The 20,218-nt window shown below is 40.3% G+C and overlaps 1 protein-coding gene across 2 annotated transcripts in view; it reads left to right on the forward strand.

The window, feature by feature from the left end:
* Window positions 1–20,218, forward strand: part of ECPAS (Ecm29 proteasome adaptor and scaffold) — a 60,958-nt gene that overhangs the window by 22,343 nt on the left and 18,397 nt on the right. For both annotated transcript variants that reach the window (XM_027709022.1, XM_027709021.1), the window contains exons 15-30: window positions 1,072–1,175; window positions 2,203–2,326; window positions 4,528–4,608; window positions 5,340–5,571; window positions 6,102–6,193; window positions 7,962–8,096; window positions 10,154–10,319; window positions 10,753–10,925; window positions 11,383–11,484; window positions 13,245–13,368; window positions 14,308–14,453; window positions 15,845–15,899; window positions 16,683–16,797; window positions 17,709–17,774; window positions 17,946–18,063; window positions 19,954–20,121. In XM_027709022.1, the coding sequence (XP_027564823.1) occupies window positions 1,072–1,175; window positions 2,203–2,326; window positions 4,528–4,608; window positions 5,340–5,571; window positions 6,102–6,193; window positions 7,962–8,096; window positions 10,154–10,319; window positions 10,753–10,925; window positions 11,383–11,484; window positions 13,245–13,368; window positions 14,308–14,453; window positions 15,845–15,899; window positions 16,683–16,797; window positions 17,709–17,774; window positions 17,946–18,063; window positions 19,954–20,121 (2,001 nt within the window). The remainder of the gene's footprint in view (window positions 1–1,071; window positions 1,176–2,202; window positions 2,327–4,527; window positions 4,609–5,339; window positions 5,572–6,101; window positions 6,194–7,961; window positions 8,097–10,153; window positions 10,320–10,752; window positions 10,926–11,382; window positions 11,485–13,244; window positions 13,369–14,307; window positions 14,454–15,844; window positions 15,900–16,682; window positions 16,798–17,708; window positions 17,775–17,945; window positions 18,064–19,953; window positions 20,122–20,218) is intronic.

Genomic DNA, 20,218 nt, shown 5'->3' on the forward strand with positions numbered 1-20,218 from the left:
TGTTTTCCTGTTTCCTGACACTTCTGTTAGATACTTTTGGAATAAGTGTCCCTTTTCTTACTGAGTGTATTGGCCTGTCTGGGAGAAGGGGTGGGGGAGTGTTTGCCTAAACAAAATATTTTTAATATGGCTCAGTATCTGCAAGGAAAGTGACAGTGCAGTTCTTTGTTTGTGTTCTGTTTAGCAAACAAACAAATCCATTGCAATTGCACTGTATGTTTCTTGTCTCCTCATAAGGAAACTGAGAAGTAGATGCTTCAAGGACAGTGTCTTCTGAAATGCTTTGAGACAGCAGGAGTTTGGTAGAAGGGATCATTCACTGCTAAATGGGGTTTCAGTGGGCTATGTGATTTCTGACACAAGGCTCCTGGGAACTTCCCCAAGAATTCAGCCTTAAGACACTAGTCTAGACTAAACCGCACTTGGCTGACTGTCTTGCTTTGCTGAGTACCTTCTTTGTGTTCAGAATACCCCAGAGATCTGAATTTTCAGAAAGAGTGCTTTTTGTATACTCCATGTTTGTATGGGTGCTTAGGCTGACTGGAGGTGTATGTATTTCTAGTGTAAGAGACTATTTGCTTGCTGTTGACTCTTGACTCTTTTGCTCAAAGGACCTAGGTCTCCAGGCAATACCTTTTTGAGACTCTCATGTCTTGTAGACAGAATGACCATCCTAGGCTCATGTTTCTCTTCCATCTCTGGCTGTGCTGCTCCAAAGCATAGCTTTTTTTTCTGTGGATAGATGATGTATGTTATATTAATTTCAAAATTGCCTGGTTGGAACAGTTCAGTTGTCCAAGAATGAGTGATAACCCTGATTTACGATTCCCCAAAATGTGCCTGTATTTAATTAAACATTTCATTCCCCACTTGTGTGTATATGAGAAGCTTTTCCCCATCTCCTGCCATATGAAGAGTTAGCACAAACAGTGTCTCAAAATGTCTAAAGTCTTTGAGTCATGTTGGTACCAGAGGACAAAACAGTCTACTGATGATGTAAAAGTGGTGAGTGCAAGTAATTAGTGCTGTCATTTAAAACTCAACCATATGTTTGTGTCTTTTCCCTTTAAGCCTGAAGTTCAAGTACGTCAAGTGGCTGTGAAATTCGCTAGCACAGTGTTCCCTCCAGATCATATCCCGTCCAGATACTTGCTCCTGTTAGCCGCAGGAGACCCGTAAGTTATTTTCCTATGTATATATATATGCACGCACACATATATGTTTGCATCCAGTATATATTTGGATTAAATATGAATGCCTGTATATACGTATGTATGTAAGTCTGCACATAAATAACTCACAGAAGATCAAATATGATAATTCAGAAATTAACGTTTGCATAGGGACATTCTTGGCAGATCTGTGGAGAACTGTTACTGTGCTCTGTGATACTCTTTACTTTGGATTGTTTTTCTTGTTTCAGGTGAATTGCTGTCACTAAAGCACTTGATGTTAATGATCAGTTGCAATTGCAAAGTAGAAATGCGTTAACTCAAATCAGTTTTGCAGTGGCTAGGAATTATTTTTTCCTGGCAAATTTTATCAGTCTATTTTTAGCTGGTATTTGTAAAGAGTCAAGAGCATGCACTTGTGAGAGTTGCTGCACTCTTATGAGGTGTAGGTGACTTGTTAAATTACACTAATCATTTCATTTGCAGTCTTCTGTTGCTGCAGTGTAAGTGGTGGGGATTTTTCGTACTTAACTTCAATTGCTCAATTTTTGATGTAAGTAGCTATTATGTAACTAAGGAAAGCTGAACAGATCAATTGCAACAGCTCTGTCACTGCAGTGTCAGCACTGTTGTAGAAATAGTTATATGCTGTTAAGGAGATAATGATAAACCTGATAGGTGTTGGCTGAAGCTTGACTATAGGAAGTGACAGGAAGAAGTAGCAGATAGGAAAAGAAAGATGTGGGAACCAGGAACTGCTGATGAACACTAGAAGGATGTAAGAGCAGCAGAAGTGAGCTCATACAGATGATTTTGCAGAGGGTACTCATTACTATGCTTTTTTTCTTCCCCCTCTCTAAAGTAAACAAATCATTAAAAGTTCTAATGCAAGATTTTTTTCTCCCTTCCTTTCAAAAAAAACCCCACATCTCATTTAAAAACTGTTCTCTCTCCCCCAGCTTCCCATCATACCTTACTGATCATTAGAGGCCATTATTTGATGTCTGTTTTTTATCTTTTCTTCTGAAAGACGGGAGGAGGTACATGGAGAAGCCCAGCGGGTACTGAGAACATTTTCTGGAAAAAATGAGAAGGAGAGTTCTGGGAAGCAGCTGCCTTCCTTCACAGAAATGGTCCTTTACATTCAAGAGAAGGTATGATGCTTCTGTCCCAATAAATGACAAATACATACCTGATGCTCAGGCATGTGGTCCGTGTGGTCTTCCCCCCCCCCCCGTGTCTGTCTCCCTCACCCTCCCCAAGGAATAAACTTAGTGAAAATCACAGAGAGGACCATACATAGTATTGCATTGCCAAGATTAACACTCATTACTTTCTGCTGGCAGTAATTGCAAGAGATCCAAGTGTTAAGTAATGAGGCAGATCCTTGAACAAAGCGAGTATTTTGCTTTGTTGCAATTTGTGCAAATGATGTGTAGAATGGGCAATCTAGTATTCAAGGCTGATAATCCAGCATTTTTTACAAATAGGGTTTGCTCACAAATGTGTTGTAAAGGCACAGAAGGACCACTTTCTTTTTGGCCCAGTGAAAAATAATGTGCATAAAACAGAAAAAAGATTCTGTGCTATAAAGGAGATACTGGAACAAGTGAAAAAGTCTGATTTGTTGACCTAAAGGCTTAATTTTTCATCTTCACTGCGATTTATGGGCATAATGGCCACATAAGTAGCCTTTCATGAGTTTAGTGGAATGATATGCCAAAAACTGTGCCACTCGGTTTACCCTCACTGTTTGCACTGAGAGCTCATCTAGAGAAGTGTTAAAATATACTCTGTGTTATGCACTTCCTTGTAGAGTATCTGTAGTAGGCTTATAAGCTCTAAAGATGTGGAGAGTCACTGGCAATATTTTTCTTCCTGTTATCATCTACTTTTTAAAGAAATGTCAGAAGTTTGTAATGTTGGAGCATGTCTGGTTTTTAAGAGATCTGCAGTAGCAGAACCCTTAAACCTGACAGGTTTCTTGTGAAATGTTGTATTCCCTAATGGTGGTGTACTCCGTTGGTGTACTCTGCTACTATATGAAGTATTTGAAGCTTCACAAGAACTTGTTTTTTGTCTAAAATGCTGGTTATTTAAATATGTATTTAAATGTTAAGAAATCAAGATTGAGTTTTAGTGTGTGTCCCTTTGTAGGTTATTTTAAAATTTTTCTTAACATCTGTAATATTGCTAAATAATTATGGATCAGTGTAGTTTAATCACTGCTGAGAAAAGCAAGATACCCTCACTCATGAGGAAACTTAAAAAAGAATTTTTGAGCACTTTTCAGATCTCCCTTACATTCCTGAAGGTGTATTTCAAAATCCCGGAGGTGCATTGATTTGGTTAGTTATCTCTAAATGTGAACTTTCACATATTATCAATAATCTGTGAGTGTTAAGAGATGTTTGAGACATCTGTATGCATTGCTTGGCACAACTGGCTGAGCTGCAAAATGGCTTTCCTGCATGAATTAGCGTGATCCTTTGTGAAAGAGTGGGACCCAATCTGCTGGGTGTGAATGGGAACTCATTCTTCAAGGGAATCATCTTCTCTTCACTAATTCAGGTTTTCTTTAATGACTCTGGGTGTCACTGAAATTACTGTGCGGCAAAAGATCTCAGCATGTTAAGAGAAGTGAGAGTCTGTTGACATCTGCAACTGTCTTGTATGTTCATTCAGGTGCAAGGCTGCCTAGCTGAATCGAGCCCTGCACTGATGTGCATGCTGCCTATTTAATATATACATGCTTTTCTGCAACATTTGCAGTGGGTTTCACTGGAAGCCTCCTGTTCAGATGTTTTTCTTATGGAAAATTCCTACTTGTCATAGCTAACATTTCCATGGAAAGAAGTTACTTGCTGCAGCAGCCTTCCACCTGCAGGGTCTGAGAAACTCCCTGGGTTTGGCTGGTGCAGCACAGGGCACCCATCTCACACTACTGGGGAAGTCTGGCTGCAGCCTCTCCAGGCAGAGCTGCCATCTCAAAGCTTCTTGGCTGCCTGTCAGTGGAGCATCTGAGAGTTTGAAAGTTTGAGGTATTTTGTTTTTGAATGCTAAAGCACTTCTTTTTTCCCTGAAGGGAAGAAAGACCATTTTACTCTTTCAGCTTTCCCTTTCATTCCCTCTCATCAATTCAGAGTTTCCACTTTCTAAGTTGATAGTAAGGTGGATTGACCTGAACTGTACCATTTCCAAGTGCACTGTGCCCTTCTTGTTACAGAGCTTTTGTACATTTTCAATTGCTAAGTGAAGGATTAACACAGTCAAATCAGCAAAGTTTCATTGACCTTTCCAACATCTCTGCCGTTACGGTCTGAATGTTCCACTCTTAATATACTCTGTTGTTTAGGCCTCTCACCGAATGAAAACGCCTGCTAAATATATGACTGGAACTTCAGCGTTGCCTTTTAATCCTGCCACATTTGGAGAGGTAACTGTCTGAATTTACTTCCTTAGATATGTGTACCAGTATTCATTTAGATGATACTGCAAGAAGCTAACAACTACGATAAGTCACCTACATTTTAAAATTCTTTTAAACATATGTCGGGATTAACTCTCCATCCTTATCCTTAAATGGCAGTCTGAACAGGATTTTCATGGGGGATTGGGAGGAATGTTCCTGAGAGGGTTGCTCCACTACTTTCTGCAGCATACCGAATGTAGGAGCGTGTCAGAGGGAGAAACTGGAAGTTCTTTGCAAAACTCCTATTATGCTCCTTGAGGCTGTTCTTTTCATAACAGATTCCCAGGCTTCAGGGACCTGTAGACACAAAGTCAGATGGGAAGCAAGATCTGTGTTACCAATATGTTGTCTTGCATTTGCCAAATTGCTGTAGGGTACAGGCTGAACTGCTTGCAAGGAGGTTGCATCAGCTGATGATAAACCAAAACTCTGCATATGATTTAATCTTTAGAGAGTGATGCAGGCACTGTAGGGATGTCTGCTTACAGAGGTCTATCGCAGAAACTGGTCTTGAGATTTGTTATACTTTATATTTGTTCTTGCATCTGTACTGACTCTTTTGTCTAGATTTGGTTAAAGAAGAAACTGTCTAGTTTTGGTTACATTAAATATAGCATATTCCCTGGTCTTTTTTTCTCCTCCCCAGTTTTTCAAGTGCTCACTCAATATCCTGTGTTTTTATCTTCTCTACTTAGATAGTGCTGTATCTGCGGATGTGTCTTGCTCACAGTGCTGGTGTGGTGCCAACCTCACAGAGCTTGGCAGATATGCAAGATCATGCTCCAGCCATTGGACGTTACATAAGAAACCTCATGTCTGGCAACCACATATCTTTCTCTTCCTCCTCATCCTCTTCAAAAAGTGCAGAAACCAACCCTGTACATATATATATTGGCCTTCTTCAGCAGCTCTTAGCTGGTGTTGGTGGTAAGAAGCTGTGTGCAGCAGCATCCTGAAGAAAAAAATGTCTACTCTTACTAGAAATGAGTTGTGTAGTGCTTTGAACTTGGCTACAGCTGTCACAGAGTTGCAACGAGGACTATGTACTCTTTAAGCTTGTTTTCTTCTATGCTGTTATGTAGGTGGGAGAAAACAGGGTGGTAAAATTGCAGCATAATTTGACATAATAATGTAAAATCGTGAAGCCATTGTCTGTAACAGCTTCCTTACCAGTGAATGCTATGTCTTCCTTGCTCTGATAATAACCTATCTGCCACAAGTGTAGTCTAAAACACTTGAATGGTTTAGAACAAATTGCTACCAGAGTGTTTGCTTTTATTAGCTTCCCTAATATTTCTGAGAAATACTATACCCTATTATTCTGTATTGTTTGTTATCCCTAGTGAATTACAGATGAGTGCTTTGAAATGCTTGATACTTCTTAAGCTATTACTGATTGTTCGATTGGTGTAAATACTGGAGTTGTGTAATTACATGATTCTTTAATTACTGTTTAGGTTTGCCGGTCATGTATTGTCTTCTAGAAGTTGTTTCAGTGTATCCAGAAAAACTAGCCACCAGATTTGTAGACAAAATGGATTGGATAAAGGTATACTGAACCCCCTTTTTTTTTCTTTTGTTTTGGTTGGATGGGATTTGGCATTAGCAAAATCTGGCATATTTCTCATAGTGAAACAGAGTATTATTTCCAAGTATGCACTTAATTTGAAGTCTGGTATTTATACTTACAGGCAACACCTCATGAGATGTTATGTGTACCAGGAGGGGGAAATTATTTTTTAGTTTTTTGGTGTTACTGATTTTGTTAATTGACCTTGTTCACTGACCTACATCTGGGTAATCTATGTTATCAGTCCTGTTGGTATAGTCGACCAGCTTTTTCTTGGCAAAAGAAAACTGAAAACAAAATTCTGCACATTTTTGAAGAAATTGTTTAACAATGGAAATGTTTCAGTGGGAAGATGTGAGTGGCTTCTCAGAAAATGAGATTATTTAGATCACTAGGTGTTTTAGAGGCCTTTCTTTGGACTTTTTTTTATTTATTACCTTCAACCAAAACAAATAAAAAACCCCCATAAACTGGAGCCTGCTTGGGAATAAGGCAAAGAGAATACTGCTTTCCCTAGATTCTTTTTGCAGACAACTTTGTGCTTTTTCGTGAATTTGCATCAAGCATCCAGGGTTTTTGAAGCTCTTACACGTTGCCTTTCCTTTAACTGGGGGAATCTGGCAGAAACAAATACTTAAAGATTGAAAAAATAGAATGTGTTCACATAGCTTTTTTGTGATGATATCTGTGCTGCATTGCACTGTATGTGGTTTATCACATCTCATTTACATGCAGGTATGAACTACAAAGGAGAGTACTTAAAAACATTCTCCTTTTCAGTATTCTTCATCATTTTTAGAAAAGCCTTCTTGTTTTCTTTGGGCTGGTGTCCATTTGCAAAATTAGGCTTCTAGGAGTGGTTACTGATAATATCTAGTTTCAGAAATACTGTTGTAAATCATCCTTTGTTTGTTTTTTGCCTTGCCAAGGGAAAAGAACAGGTTCAGGAGTTTGTTAGAAGTCAGCTGTGTGATCTCATGCAAGCTTGGAGATGAAGTTAGTGTTACATTTCATGAGCCTGACAAGAGGTCATTTCTTGTTTGCTTGCTTGGCTAATTTTGCTTTCTTTCTGGTGGCCCAAGCCATTCAAAGATTTGGGTATGAATTTTTCATGGGGGTCTGTTGCATTATGCATCAAATTACTGGCAGAGGTAACAAATAACCCAAGGCTTCCAAAAGTCAACTTTTTAACAATTTACTTAGATAATACAAGATCTCAGCTCCAAAGTGGATAATTTTGTATTGAGAACTGTGACTTCCTGGACAATTTCTTTTTTTTTTTGTTGCAGTTGGATTTAAATGATTTAACCCTCTTGGGCCTTTTTTCCCCCTTTGATTAATAAAAAGGGTACGGAAGCCTCTGGTAGCTTTGGGGAAATAGTGGGTTTCGGGTGTGGGTTTTTTTAGCTTAGTATGGATGCAAAACGTGAGAGCTCTAAGCTGAAAACAAAATTTGGCCAGGAATTCGATCTACATATTTTGACACAGAACTGATGGGTGACCCTCCTGTGGCTAGTGCCATCTTTCTTCAAAAAGCTGTGTGTGTAATGAATGTTTTGCTGAATTGAGGGCTTTGTTTCTTACAAATTGATAATGCTGTTGGTTTAAAGAGTGGTTTCTGAGTTAAGAACTACTTACGTAGCTACATGACAGTTGTCTCTGTATATTGAATCTTTCTATGAACAGACTGTATAAGAAGCTGCTTCCATATTTCATGCTTTGGTTTTGTTTTTTTAAACTCCTACAGAGCCTGATGAACACTAACAAAGAGGAAATGCGCGAGCTTGCAGCGCTGTTTTATTCTGTAGTGCTGTCTACCATGTCTGGAGATGAGCTTAGGGCAGCCTTGGAGCAGCTGATCAAGATGACAAAAGACAACCATGTAACTACCTTCCTTTGTCTGCTTCTTGTTTTTATTCATGTCATGTAACTGATAGGATATTTGAATCTCACAGAGTGTCCAGGATGTATTAGTCTTAATCTGGGTGTAAAATTAAGTAGCTGGCTTCCATCTGGATGGTGAGGAGGGATTTTGGTTGTAGGTGAGTGGAACAGGTCTTTAAATAAATTAATCCCTGAAGCTGTTGTTAAGATCAGTAGGAGGGTTTCCTGGAGGCATGTCCCAGGCAAAGTACCATCATACATTTTACCATTTTTAGTCAGCTAAATAGCCACATCCCATTGAGTGGTAATGAATCACAATACCTTCTTCAAACAGTTTACCAGTTCCTTATTCTTGAGCATCTGCAGGTACACACAGAACCTAGAAAATGTTTGACTTGTTAAATATTTAACTCCTCCTCTCCTGAGCCACAGCCACCTCCTGGGTCCTCGTCACCTCAGGGTGTTGTGCTGGGTGAGAGTTGTGGCTTCTTCCCTCCCGCTCCACATAGACTGCTCAGCAGCCCTCCACAGCTGTATCTCTACATGGTGGGTTTGCCTGCCTTCCTTCCTCCATCAGCTCCTTCCCTCTTCCATTATCCTTATCTCTCCATTTTGCCACTACAAGCGTGGAAGAGAAGTTCTGTAAACCAGTTGGGCAGGTTTATGTGCTTGAATCATGAAAGGGAAGGAAAGAAGTAGCATTTCCAGGTTATATTTCTCCAAAATGTTTTTGTATCAATCTCTCTGAAGGACTTAATGGGCCACCATTTTACATTGCAGGTGATAGACTCAAATGCTGACAAGAAGTGCTTTTCACTTTATGTCATAGTTAACAAACATGATTTATTTTGAATCTCTGGAAGCTGGACCTGTGAGCCAAAGCCATGCCATTGCTCAGTTTTGTGTAGGGTGTAGCTCCTACAGTTACAAAGCCAGCACAGACAAGTCCCAGCCCCCCACTACTGCTTTTTGCCCCAGTCACCCAGGAAAACTGTGGTTGAAGTTTCATAGAACAGTGATGTGAACTGTGAAAGGAAAAAAATAGCAGGGTGTTCCCACGCTTTTTTGAATCTGAGTCAGTTAGAGCTCTTATTTGCTGCGAATATACAAAACCAGTTGAATCAGTACAGCTAATGGTGGTGGTAATTCAGTGTGAATGGATAGCTGAAGTGTAGACCCATCTTCTGCTGGCTTTGCTGTAGTGAGACCACATCAAGGAACAGTCCCTGGTGGCCAAACAAGGTTGAAGATCCCATTCGGGCAGCACAGTTGCATTGGTGCAACTTTTTGTAGGGTTGTGATACAAAACAGAGGTGTGAACTAATTGAAGTTTAAGCTCCTGCTCCCATCCCTTTTTTTTCCCCCCAGTTAAAGTAGCACTTGTCTCCCAGCCTTGTTTCTGCACAAAATCCTTTCAGTAGAATTCACCTGTAGAAATAAGCTTTGTTATTAGATAGTCTCAGTACTGAATCAGCATTGAAGAAAGTGACTTTCCTGGCATTAAATGGTAATAATTAAGTTTCACCATTTGTGGCCTACCAAACTGTGTAGAGGCATTGTCTTCAGTATAGGCCAGCTGTGTTCTCATTCTTAGCAATGCAAATCTAGAGCAATTCCCCTTTTCTGCTTTTTACCAGAGTACATTTTGTCCCCTTAGTCTGAATATGTCCATTTTTTAAGTAGAGACAATGTAGTATTATCTTAGTTTACCTTTGTAATTCTGTACTTTGAAGTCAGATGAGATCAATGATTTTTTTTCTTTTTTTTTTGCCTGACTACAAAAGGGTAGTTTTACAAATGTGAATGCTAGTGATAAATTCCTAATCTGTCCTCCTAAACCTCTTCTAAGTTTTGTTAATTTGTCTTAAAGGAGTCCACTCATCAGAGAGTACTAGCAACATCAAACTGTCTGTTGTTGCCTTATGTGTTAGAGCTCTGCATTCTTCAGGGTGCCTTCTGATCTGGCTTGTCCATATGTGTTTTTAAATCAGTGCTTTGTGCAAAGTGTTACTTACTTTGAAAATGAGATTTTTTGCACTGTTGGTGTTGTCGTAGTGCCCGGAGGTCCAACATGGATCCTTGTTGGCTTTGGGATTTACAGTAGGAAGGTACTTGGCCAAAGGGAAAATCAGAACAATGGAGCTGCATGACATAGAACAACCAAACACTGCAGTCATGCCGGAACAAGAACAACTTATAAAGTCAACAACAGAGACAATAGGTAACTTCTTGCCTAAGACTTTGCTGCATGTAACAGTTGTTTTTTCGATCTATTCAAGGCTGAGAATTTTTCTGATTTTTCTGATATTTTCTGAGATACTCAACCCATAGATACTGTAATCTTGAGTTCAATTTTTGTGATAGAATTTACAGCATGTAAGAATGTAATCTGGTTAGATGTATGGACATAAGCCTTTTCAACAAAACCTAGGTGGACTCTAACTGAGAGACCAACAAAGCACAATTAGGAGCAGTACCACTGCTTCAATTCCTCTCAATATCTCCTTTCACTTTGATTTTGTTCTAGCATAACACTTCCTACCAGCTCTAGAGGAGATAAATGCTTTGCTTCTTGCATGGGTACAATACAAATGCCTGCCTGCTGCTATATAATAGTATAAATTTGAGTTGTTCTGTTTTGCTTTTTCCTGTAGGTTCTTTTCTGGACAGCACCTCTCCCTTCCTCGTGGTGGCTGCTTGTACGGCTCTTGGGGAGATTGGCAGGAATGGCCCCCTGCCAATTCCCAATGAAGGAACAGGATTTACAAAGCTACAACTTGTTGAAAGTTTATTGGCTCGGATCCCTTCTAGCAAGGAAACAAATAAGGCAAGATTTTTTCGTGGTGTTATAATCAATTTTTGAATGTTTTTGAATGTTTCATCCCCAGGTGTATGTATTCCCTGCCAAACTCGATCTTATTTACGGGAATTAGGTTTGTTGTTGGCTTTAGTGAGTCAAAGTTAGGCTAAAAGTTCTTCCAATATTATCTAGCAGTTGATCACTTGTACTTTCTGTAGTCGTAAGTAGGGGCTTAAGGGATGAAAATATGAATACTCATAATTTTAATTCAAGAACAATGGGAGTACCTTCTTGTAGATAATCCTCAGAGACCTGTGTTTTGGAAGAGAGGTGTACTGATTGATCTAATAAGCCACCAGCATGTGTGACTTCTGGTACCTTAAGCGGAACTTCAGTAAGGGTGAAAAACAGTGGGTTTAAAATGTATCTCCTGGATTTACAGGAGAGTTATGTGATGGTGTTGGTTTTTTTGTTTGTATTTAAGATGAAGGAACGAGCAATACAAACATTGGGTTACTTCCCAGTGGGAGATGAAGATTTTCCTCACCAGAAGCTCCTGTTGCAGGGTTTAATGGATTCTGTGGAGGTGAGACACTATCAATGTATTATCCTTTATACTACAGTATTTCTATTTGGATGCTTTTTATATACTTTAGAACCAGATTTACAAAGGAAGTTGTCTTTTTGTGATAGTGCCTCTGGATTTTTTTAATACTGCCTTGAAATAGAGAGCAGACTTAGGGCTGCTAAAATGTTTTATGCCACAGTGTTTGGCACAGAGATTAAAAACTTGGCATTCAAGGTCTCTGCCACAGTCTGAGAAAAACGTACATTCCCCTTCAGGATTATGGATTTTTTTTTATGCAATGTATATGTAAAATCTTAAGATCTAATAGTAATGAAGCCATAGGTCTGTACTTTGGCCTTCAAAAGTACCCTAAAAGTAGGTAATGTAAGTACACCTCTTTTATCTGAACTATGTCAACTAATACTACTCACTTGAATTAGAAGCTTTGTTTATAGGAGTGTATGTACCTGTTCTCCATCTTAATACATTGTTGTAGTGCACAGTACTTCAGAGCTGTTATACATATTGCAATATGCCAAATAGCAAAATTAAATAATCAAGGAGTTTTTTTAGTGTTCTTCACTTACAGCTTGTTTTACCTTTCTTCCCTGCTCATACTGACACTGTAGAAGCAGCTTTTGAGTATAGACAGGCATATTTTGCTTAGTCCTCTGATCTGATGTGATCAAACAAGCAAGAATCACAGAATGGTTTGAGTTGGAAAGGACCTTAGAGATCACCTAGTTCAAACCCACTTGCCATGGGCAGGGACGCCTCTTACTGGACCAGGTTGCTCAATGCCCCATTCAACCTTGCCTTGAACGCTTCCAGGGATGGGGTAGCCACAACTTCTCTGGGCAACCTGTGCCAGGGCCTCACCATCCTCAGAGTAAAGAATTTCTTCCTAATATTCAATCTAAACCTACTCTTTCAGTTTCAAGAGGTTAATCAACTGTCCTATCACTATACTTAGAATACTAGGAGCACTGTGTACATAAACATAAAATGATGTTTGAGTGCTGTATTTTTCTCCTGTAACTGCAGGGGGACGTTATAACTTCCTTTACAAAAGATGTACTTGAAAAATCCAATTTATCTTAGATGGCAGGAAGCTAAAGGCTTACTTCTCCAAGTGCCTGAACATTTTGTGCTTCCAGGGAGTAAGGAAAGCAATCTAGAAGGTACTCAACAGGCATGGAAATGAGTTCGTACGAGTCAAGGTTCATCATAAATAATTACAGGAAAGTGGCAGAGTTCTGCGTATCCTGTTCTTGAAGGCTTGGAGGATAATGTAAGAACAGTCAAACAAAACAAAGTACCGTCTGAATTCTTCGAAAGTGAAAAGAGTTTTCTGCATCTTCTAAGAGATCAGCTTCTGGATGGAATTACAGGAGACTCTTACTACTACATACTATAACAAAGCCACAGTAATTTTCGTTAATCACTGGCAGTCTCATTCTAACTGTTTTGTTTTCATCCTGTCTATCCAGTTCTTTCTTTTCACTAAGCTGAACTTTTGCAGAGACTACTCAATACTTTGTAGGAGGTATGGATTAAAAAAAGTGTGAAAATTTTAGCTTTTACCATTCATTTTGGAGAGTTTGACCTCTTTTTCCATCAATTTCAGTGGGTCAGAAGCTCACCAAAATAGTGATCTTATTGCAAATTAGTGCTGAAAATTGGGATTGGGACAGGGACTCTGTGTTTGTATATTAACTACCAAAATTTTGGTGTGTGTTTAGTTAGTACTGTCTGTAATGCCCTGATATGTTTTTCAGGCCAAACAAATAGAACTGCAGTTCACAGTTGGTGAAGCCATTACCAGTGCTGCAGTAGGAACCAGCTCAGTGGCCGCACGTGATGCATGGACAGTCACAGAGGAGGAATATATCCCTCCTTCAGGTAGGCCTTCCTAATGTGGGGGCTGGTTTGGGAAACATCTGGACTAACACTGGGCTCCATAACTTCAGTTCTGTGGTATTTGTTTTATGACAGTAGACATAAGAGACATTTTGTGCTTGTATATAGTATTATATACAGGTCATTTCACCTCTTCAAGTCCATCTGCTCAGAGGAGAGCATTATTTTGTGGGCTGTTTAAATAGCTTCTTAATGAAATGTAATTCATTGCTGCTTGACTCTGTATTTTTTTTATTTTTTCTCATTGGTTTGCCATGTTGGGCTAGTTCTTAACATACACAAATCTTTTAAAGTGACATTTTGAAGCCTGCACTGGAAAATAGGGTTATAAAATTATATTGCAAGTGTTTTTCCAACACCTTCAACTGATATGATTAAGTGACATTTCCATGTAGTAAATGCAGAAATTCTGTGTAAGAACTAAGGTTGTGTACTATTGGAATACAAGCATGAGAAAATGCTAGCTTCAAACCAGGCAGCTGTAAATATCAGCCTCAGACTTGCAAACACGTGTTTTAATGTTGTGAGAGTGGTCTTAGATCTCTAGTGTACACAAAGCTGAGCATGTACAGCGTGGGGTGGATACTGAACCCTGCCATTGCTCCAGAAATTTTGAGTCCTTACAAAAAAAAAAGGTAACACCCTGAATCTTAGGCAATATGAATGGTAGCTCTTCTTGGCCACAGGCTCTGAAACACATTCATGAAGGGTTAGGAGGACACAGTGTTTCCAGTAGGAGAAATGCTTTCCAGTGACTCCAGTGAAGGCTTTTCCTAAATAAGCAGAAATTGAGGTGTCACCTGAGTACTCATAGACTTAATAGGTTTTTCATTGCTGCTGCACATTATTTTGACATTAAAAATTGGTATGGATGATTCTCAAAGCTCCCCTCTCCCCTCCACGTTTCTCTCTTTCATATAGATTTGAAAGTGAATGATGTGGTTCCCTGGGTCCTAGACCTTATTTTGAACAAGCACATCATCAGCCCTAACCCGCACACTAGGCAGGCAGCTTGCATTTGGCTTCTGTCAATGGTGAAGAAGCTGAGCACACACAAAGCAATTAAGGTAAGAAATATGCCTTTTCCTAACACTGGCTCCTTCTCCCTGTTTTACTTCTTGCCTCATTTCTGTCCCTTTCTTCCCCTTCACTGCCTCTTTTCCCCCAGTGCTGGTGCCCTCCTTATTGAGGTCTTTTTGAGTCATGGCTTATCTTCTATTAATAGAGGAACAGACTAACTGGCAGATGAGCAAGGCTCTTTGTCGCCTTTGTAGACATCTGACTTGCACTCAAGTCAGAGTAAGCTCAGCATAAATTGCTGTTGTAAGATGAAGTAGCAGTACATCTTCCCTTGGGAAGAAGAGGTTGGTATCTGTATAGTTTCTAGGATTCATATTTGGAAAATATAAAAGGAGGTCTAGGAGTGGAAGAAGGGGGAGAACTGGACTAATTTGTTTCACAGAGTTTATCACAACTTTGGTACCTGGGAGCAGTTACGATGTGCTTCATGTACGGTGTATTTTTGGTACACCTTGATGAAAGCCTCATATTTAAGGTACCCGTCTGTAATGAGAGAGTGTTAAAGGTCCTATACAGGGACTTAATAACGCATTCCCAACCAAAATGTCCTCTCTCTGCATAGAGGTACTAGAGACTGTGGTGGGACCATGTAACCATTGTGTGCTCTCCAGGTAAAGAGCTTTGGGGCAATAGGTGCTTTGCAAATGCAAGCTGTTACATGTAAAACCTTGTGCATGTTACACTTACTAAACAGTGCACCTTGTGAGGGGTAGCAAAACTCACTAGTTTGGGGGTGAAGAAGGCCCCATCTGGCTGCAAGGCAGATTTATGATGCACTGCTGCCAGGTATTAGGCAAGGCAAATAAAATGTGGCTTCCTAATGGCTGTAAAAAAGGTGCTCTACCATTAACTGTGGGGACCCCTGGTGGTCTAGTGGTTAGGATGCGGCGCTCTCACTGCCGCGGCCCGGGTTCGATTCCCGGTCAGGGATACTCCCCCGGGCAGATGGAGCTCATCAGCCCTGTGAGGCCATCCATCTATGAGAAGGTCACTCTAAACAAACCTACGTCCTGAGGACCTCACTGCCATTGTCCAAGCTTGCTTGGCCCCGGCAGATGAACCTTAGGATTAAAGGGTGGGCTCAGTTCAGCGCAGGCTGTGTCTCACCTAAAAAATCCATTGCGCAGGCTTGAAAGGTAGAAGACCTTTCCCAAAATCTTCGTTCGCGAAGACTGGCCATACATATACCATTAACTGTTACCTTTTGTGAGTGTCAGTCAGGCTGCTGCTCACTGGTCAGGAAAGAAGGGCAGTTCTTGTCGTAGGTGTAGGTCAAATAAACAGCTCCATTGATAGAGTAGCCTCTTTTTATCTGTTGGGAACTTGCCTGGAGACCAGACAAAGGATCCAAAATAATGACCCTTTTCTCATCTTACAGTCTCATCTCAAGGATATTCAAAGTGCATTTGTTTCAATTCTGTCAGATAGTGATGGTAAGTACTATCACATCTTAAGAGTTGTGTCTTTTGATGGGCTTTTAGCAGAATGGGGGGAATCTTTGAACAGGCAAAAAGTCAACTACACCCTCTGTCAGTCAGCATTGAAAGATGACTGTAGAAATGTCCCATTTCTGATGTTAATAGGAATGATTTCTTTTCTAGGCACCACATGCAGAGATAAGAAGCACAACTTTTTTGTGTGTTTGGTAAACAAGCACAAATATTTCTCTGCATTTGCCCCTCCAGATTATAATAACAGAAATTGTTCAGTGGTGCTACGTCTGCTCTGCTTTGGGCAACAGGATGTGTATCACGGAGTTCTACATGGACAGGAACTCTGAGACCTCTTCAAACTAGCACATTTTGCTACCTGTGATGGCAGCTACTGGAAAGGGTGGCATCCAGCAATCTGTGCAAACCTCACCAAAGTGGAAGAGAGTATTACCATTAATGTTGCTGGACTTTGAGTGCCAGCAGCGTGTCAGAATACCTCCGGCTCTTGGAACTCTCCTTGCTATGTCAAAACCTGCAGTAACAGTATTTACATGAAGATGTCAGCTAACTTCATGGGGTTTGTGCCTTCAGAACAAATTGCTGCTTCAAAATGCAAAGTTTGTGTCTTGACAGACTAGATCTGCTCTAAAATGGAGAGCTGTGAACTGCAGTACAGAGCCGTGTTTGCTGTGTATTGATTTTGGTTGAACCTTGTTTTTTTAAATTTGTGTGCTGCTTAATTACATGCTTATCTTTAATTTTACTTGGTAAAATCTCTTGCAGAGCTTAGTCAAGATGTTGCTTCAAAAGGTCTTGGGCTGATATACGAACTAGGAAGTGAACAGGATCAGCAAGAGCTGGTCACTACTCTTGTTGATACCCTTATGACTGGGAAAAGGTACAGTGAACTCAGAACACTGCGCGAGAGTACTCTGAGCTACGTGTTTTATGGAAACAAAAGTGTTTCTTTTTTGTGGGAAGAGATGTTTTGTCACCAAGGGCAAGCCAATATCCATTCCCAGAGTCAAATTGGGACATTTCTTAATTCAGCTTAGAGTTTTTTGTGACTGAAGTTGTTCTGGTTTTGTTTCTTTCCACAAAGCTTCAAAATAATGTTTCAGTCCTGATTCAAGCAGTTCAAATCAGATGGGGTTTGACTGAATTTCCTACTTGCTGCATTGTGTAACTGCAGAGAACAATGATTACGTGCAGCAACTCTGCACTTGATTGTGCCTGGGATACGCCTATTGCTGAGAAAGTGTTGTTAATGGTCACTTGTCAGCTTTAGTGGGGAAAATGCTGGTCTTAATCACTAGCCATGAGTTCTGTATGTTGGTCAGTGCTGGAAATGCTCTTTAACAGCCTACTCTTGTCTTAACCTGGTGTGGGTTTGGCCACTGTGAAAAAACCTAGGCTGGTAGTGTAGAGATTCATTGATGGTAAACAGGAAGAAACTAGATGAATGGGAATGGTATTTTTATATTTTGAATTTGAGATTTGCAGTCCATTATATGGCTGTCTGAGCAGAAGTAAAAATCCAACCTTCAGTGTTTTGACTTTTTACCTTCTGACTGCACAGCAAAACTCTCACTTGCTGCAGCTCTCCTTAACATTACAGATGACACAGGTTAATGAGATACCTTGCAATGTGTGTGGCTTTGCACAACTGTATGTTCTTTTGTGGGATTGGAACTGAAAGAATGTCAAGTTACTGAGTTAATAAAGGAAAATAAATTATTTGTTCTGTAGTGTACAGTCTGTTCAAGGGTAGAGTTTGGTAAAGCTAATACTGGACCTCTTTTCTATCAGAGTCAAACATGAGATGACTGGAGAAACTGTGGTGTTTCAGGGTGGTCTGAGCAAAACCCCAGATGGGTAAGTTTACTGACAGTCTCAATACAGACACACAGTCAGTGCTGAAACAGTATTCCTTTGCTTATAAATCTGCTTCCTGAGCTTTTTGTTCCTTGTTCTCTCAATTATTAGATATTGTAGTATTTGTGTAGCTAAAAATAGTGACACTGATTTCCCTTCTGCTTTTTAAAGTCAAGGTCTTTCTACCTACAAGGAGCTTTGTTCACTGGCTAGTGATCTTAATCAGCCAGACCTGGTGTACAAATTCATGAACCTGGCCAACCATCATGCCATGTGGAATTCTCGGAAGGTAATTCTCTGCTTTCATGCAACTTCCATTCCACTGTGAACTCTGGAATCAACAACTGCATTTCTCTAGCTTTGGTTACATGTTTTTTGGATAACTGCATGGAGAGGGCATTGATGCTTTGGTGTCAGGACAAAGGCAAATTTACCAGCCTGAGGAAAAAAAATTAGGATTACTTGAAATCCTTACAGAACATTGGTATCAGAGTGTTCATATAATCCTATGTTCCCCTCTGAATCAACTGTGATCCTTTCCTTTTGTTTTTTGAATGTGCTTAGAAGACAGGTCTAGTGTGTTCAAATGGTGATAATGTTTTCAAAACTGCATGAATTTTCAGATGCCAGAGAAAAGTGACCCTGGTCACAAAGAGGCAGAGCAAAAAGTAATCAGCAATAGGTTGCTAAAAAGCACTGTTGTTGGAAGTATCCTTTTTTAACTGAAGTTTTGATATTTTAAAGCTACTGGGACCTTAAACAAAGCCAAAATACTGTGGGATCCACTTCCTGCTGAAAAAAGAAGCATCATAAATTTGAAGATTTTAGTATACGTCAGAGCTTTAACATGGGGACTCTCTGCACTGGCTTTACAGAAGCGTGGAAGAATTTGTTCTGTCTCTGGGAGCAGGCTTTCATGTGTGCTTTCATGCAGAAGACTCATGTAGCTTCCTCTGCTATACTGCACCTTTTGTGCTCTTCCATGCTTGCTACCTAAGGTTTTGAGTCTCTGGCAACACCACTTAGTGCAAAAAACCAGCCCTAGCTCTCATCCAGAGTTTGGCAAGTCAGCACATCCCTCAAGACTTCCTTGTCTTTGCACTGGGACTTTGGAAGCACGAGAACATAGTTAGTTTCCTGACCCTTGTGGAATTTCACCAGCCAAGATGAGTCCAGAAAATCCACTCAGCATGTGTATGCTGAGCTCTGGTATTTGAAGAATTTGCAAAGTCACTGAAGTTGAAGGGGGTGTCTGAAAGTCTGTGCTCTAAACCCCACAAGAGCTGGGCAGAGCACGCTGTTCAGGGCCTTGCAGGTGATGCCTTCATTTTCCTTGTACTTTCTGCAACTTCTTGCTCTTTGCAGCAGGGGTCATAACGGAGAGTGTGGCTTTATTGCTCTTGCTTGACTAAACTAACCCAGACAGCATATCCTGTCCTGTGAAATCCCTAGTGTAGGGTTTTGAGTGGCAGCTTTTGGCTCTGCAAGTCAGGAAACATAAGTCATTAGAGGCAGTCACTGCGCTGCCTGCATTGAGTAATTTCTTCTTGGGCTATCTGGCAAAATCCCATGGGATTTCACAGGCAAGCATCAGTTCCACTGTATTAGAATTGACAGTGGAACTGACAGTTGGAGAAACAAGAGATGGTAGAAGAATGCTTGAATTTAAAGTAAATATGGACAGATGAAAAATTATAATCCTCAGAAATTTGAGATTCTAGAGCTAAAGTGGAGTTGTTTTTAGTTTTTCCGTTCCTATGTTATTCTAATTCTTATAAATGCAGCAGAGTTTTAGGGAAGCAGTGGCCCACCTTCACCAATTTTGCTGAGAAAGAATCTCTTTTGAAAGAACATATTTAAATCTTCATAGTTTTAATTCACCAGTACCACTTTTGTAAATGAGGTAGGTCAATCAGTATCTTGAAGTAAAGGTTGGAGAGAAGGAGAAGAGATTGGAGAGAAGAAGTAGTATGTTGTCTACTGAGTGTGATTGTATGCTTGAGATCACTGGTACTGTAGCACTGAGGATGGGCTAATTCTAATACCATTCTAGTCCTTTTGATTTGGTCTATATCTACACTATGTCAGTCAACTTTGCCCCTGACCTGGTGTGCCCAGGAGCAGTAACTGAGTGAGTAAGCAGAATGGTTTAACAAATACTCCTTCGTCATCATTTCAGGGAGCAGCTTTTGGTTTCAATATGATAGCTGCCAAGGCTGGAGAGCAGCTGGCTCCATTTTTGCCCCAACTTCTTCCCCGGCTCTACCGCTACCAGTTTGACCCCAACTTGGGCATTCGACAGGCAATGACCAGCATTTGGAATGCCTTAGTCACTGACAAGTCTGTGGTGAGTGAACAGTACAGTGGGGAGTGGTAGATTTGCTGCAAGCCAGCAGTGTGTCAGAGATCCTCTTGGGACAGTTGGATCTTGTGCAGAAAGGGGT

Source organism: Neopelma chrysocephalum, unplaced genomic scaffold, assembly GCF_003984885.1.
Source record: "Neopelma chrysocephalum unplaced genomic scaffold, ASM398488v2 Primary Assembly neopelma1_96671, whole genome shotgun sequence".
In the NCBI taxonomy this organism is placed as follows: Eukaryota; Metazoa; Chordata; class Aves; order Passeriformes; family Pipridae; genus Neopelma; species Neopelma chrysocephalum.